The following is a 2,969-nucleotide window of genomic DNA, read 5'->3' as shown; positions in this document are numbered from 1 at the left end:
TAGTAATAGTAGTGGTAGTAATAGTAGTAGTAGTAGTAGTAGTAGTGGTAGTAGTAGTAGTAGTAGAAGTGACTGCAGTGTTAGTGGTATTATTAGTGACTGGTAAATGGTAGCATTAAGCTGTATTGAAGAAATCTAAGTTGGGTCAGTCTGCACATCTGAAATCCAAAATGTACTATTCTAGTCTATGGCGCTCTGTGCAAACTTTGAGCTTTGAGTAAGCACACTAATTAGTCATTAGCTGTCATTACCTAGACCTGGGTTCAAATACTTATTTTCTATGCATCAGTATTTTCAAATAATGTGGCCAAATCAACTACTTCTATTTGAAGTACTTGAAAGTATTTTCATATAATTTCCTATAAATATCCTACTATTTGAAAATATTTTAAATTACTTGTTTCCAAATACATTCTTTTAAATACCCCTATGACTAAACAGACCTGGGTTTAAATGCATGGGGTATTTAAATATTTGTATTTGAAAATGCACTTAAATGCACTATGTTTTTGAGTAATTTGTAACTACAGTGCATTWCAGAACAGAGATAGTGTTGACTCACYTTGCACACACTTCTACTTTATACTCCTCTTGAACAAAGCTGATCTCATCGGCGAGGTTCATTTTGATCTCAAACTTTGGCAAAACTAGAGATAAGAGAACAGCAGGCAACTCATGAATGTTCCAGAAATGTGATGCATTGATTCAACTTCCAGATCCATAATATTACCTAGCATGAAAGGTCAAATAAAGAAGCTCTARTTACCATACTTTTCTACCTTGAAGCGARGGTATATTTTGTTTTCACCAATCCACACTACAATAGCATAGGATCCTACGGGTGCTTCAGAGTTCAGGGGGTAAGAAAGCTGCAGAATGTTGCCACTGGATGTAGTATTGACCCACTGTCCAATCCTGTTCTGATGAACATCCTGTTGGTTCATAGAACAAGGGACACATGTAGCAGGGTGCAACATTGTGGAACTTTCACATACAAATTATGTTATGTAGGCCAAACATGCCTGTCTGACATGAAGAGTAAAGAGTCACATCAGCTCTATTCATGACATTTCTATCTGCAGCGTTCTGAAGTTTGCTTGCTGAAGGTGGCCCAAATGTGATCACATAAAGCTGATAGGGAGTCTTCTGGTAACTGCCATGTAGAAATGAATGATGACCTACAGTACCTAGCTGGTGGAGTCATTGTCTTATAATGTACTAGTATTTACAGTGAGTCATCATACATTGATAGACTAWTAAGGGTCTTACCTGCAGTTCCACAATGTTGTACTGTGAAAGGCAAGACAAAAGACTGGTTAATGTTTTATGAACTCTCAAATTCCCCAAAAATCTACAGAGTCCCCAAAAATCTACAGAGGAGCATAGCAGATGTCTACAACCGTAGGAACTAGCCAGGCGATTGGCTTTGTCTCTTCAAGTAGACATCACACGTAGCATTTGCATCTGACTGGGACTCTAACATCAATTTAGTAGATCAACTCAATCTCATGAAAGAAAATCACATACTGTACATTCCAATCTAACCTTTTATGAAATTGAAAACCCCATGTCCTGTGGTGAATGTTTGAGGACCTTCAAATCASCCCACGCAGGTTTACTTAGAGAACCTCTGTAGACATGTACTTTTGCCCTGAGTGCTAACTGTTTGTGTAGTCTGATTAAACAGACAACACAGGCTAAAAAGCATACCTTCAGATATTTGGATTTTACCCAATAGTTTCCCATTTCCAAAGTCTTATTGTTCATGGAGTACTGACGAGACATGTATGACATGGGGTGGCTAGTTGATTGCTGAATTTAAATAAGCATTTACAGTATACTGTACATAATAATCTTTGTCCAAACCAGTATGGCCAATAGGGCAGGAGCCTATCTCCTGTTTCTGTAGCGTGAGGTAGTCTGGACAGAACACTAGTCTGTCACCGGGGGCGATTGTCCACCAGGAAGGCCCGAAAATATTTTTGGTATCTCAGATTGTTCTGGCCATTRTCACATTGAAAATTAATTGGAATGAACGATGTTTCATACGCTTTTTACATTTGAATCACAAACCATTTAAAAAAAGGATGAAAGTGACCATTTTAGACCTGTTTTACACCCATGCCTCTTGTAAGACTCCATGATCCATGAACCGCACATGATAAAGACATCATCTTGGTGTCATTACACTCCTTATAGTGTGCTCTAAAATATGGAGCATGTGTAGATTCAGGAATAAAAATGTTCACGTTAATTTATACTAAGTTAAAATATTAATATGAATATCACAAAAGTGCCCTTTATGATTGAGCTTTTTTTAGACATGCTGTTTGAAACAATATACCCTTCAAACGGGTCATAATTACAGTGGTGCTCTGCTATTTTTGAAGATATGACCCATTTAATACATCAACATGTACATTATACTGTAGGTCAATAACCAATCATATACAGCAAATCACCAGCAAACAGAGTTCTCTTTGATTACATTTCCCATTCACAGTGGTACTGGTGCTCATAAAATGTATCATAACTTAAAAAATAGCAGAGCACCCARTCTGGAAATTTGATGRACAYGAGTATATTGTTTAAAACTATTGTGGAGATGGTGATTGAATTCAGGAAGCATCCCTCACTATCTCTCCCCCTTGAAATCATTGGATCAGCTGTAAGCATGGCTGAGACATTCAAATTCCTGGGGACCATCATCTCCCACAACCTCAAGTGGCAGGACAACCTCACAGCGATCACCAATAAACCACACCAGCGGATATACTTCTTACGTCAGCTGAAGAAATTTAAACTCTCACGCACAATTCTGGTTCAGTCCTACGCAACCATTATCGAGCTCATACTCACCTCCTTGATCACTTTCTGGTTTGGGAATGCGTGTATCAAATACTTGTTCTCCCCACTGTATATATGTACATACATATCTTTAAAAAATATATTTTCCTTTATTATTTCCC

General features: G+C 37.7%; 1 protein-coding gene across 1 annotated transcript in view; it reads right to left on the bottom strand.

Annotated features, from left to right (window-relative positions):
* The window catches only part of LOC111949957 (alpha-2-macroglobulin-like), an 81,428-nt gene that overhangs the window by 47,460 nt on the left and 30,999 nt on the right, over positions 1-2,969 (bottom strand). Inside the window, 3 exon segments of the mRNA XM_070434066.1 lie at positions 563-647; positions 767-932; positions 1,270-1,290. Of these exon segments, the coding sequence (XP_070290167.1) occupies positions 563-647; positions 767-932; positions 1,270-1,290 (272 nt within the window).

The sequence above is a fragment of the Salvelinus sp. IW2-2015 genome, linkage group LG22 (genome assembly GCF_002910315.2).
Source record: "Salvelinus sp. IW2-2015 linkage group LG22, ASM291031v2, whole genome shotgun sequence".
In the NCBI taxonomy this organism is placed as follows: domain Eukaryota; kingdom Metazoa; phylum Chordata; class Actinopteri; order Salmoniformes; family Salmonidae; genus Salvelinus; species Salvelinus sp. IW2-2015.
Note: the sequence above shows the minus strand (reverse complement) of the source record. Positions and strands in the feature narration are given on the sequence as shown.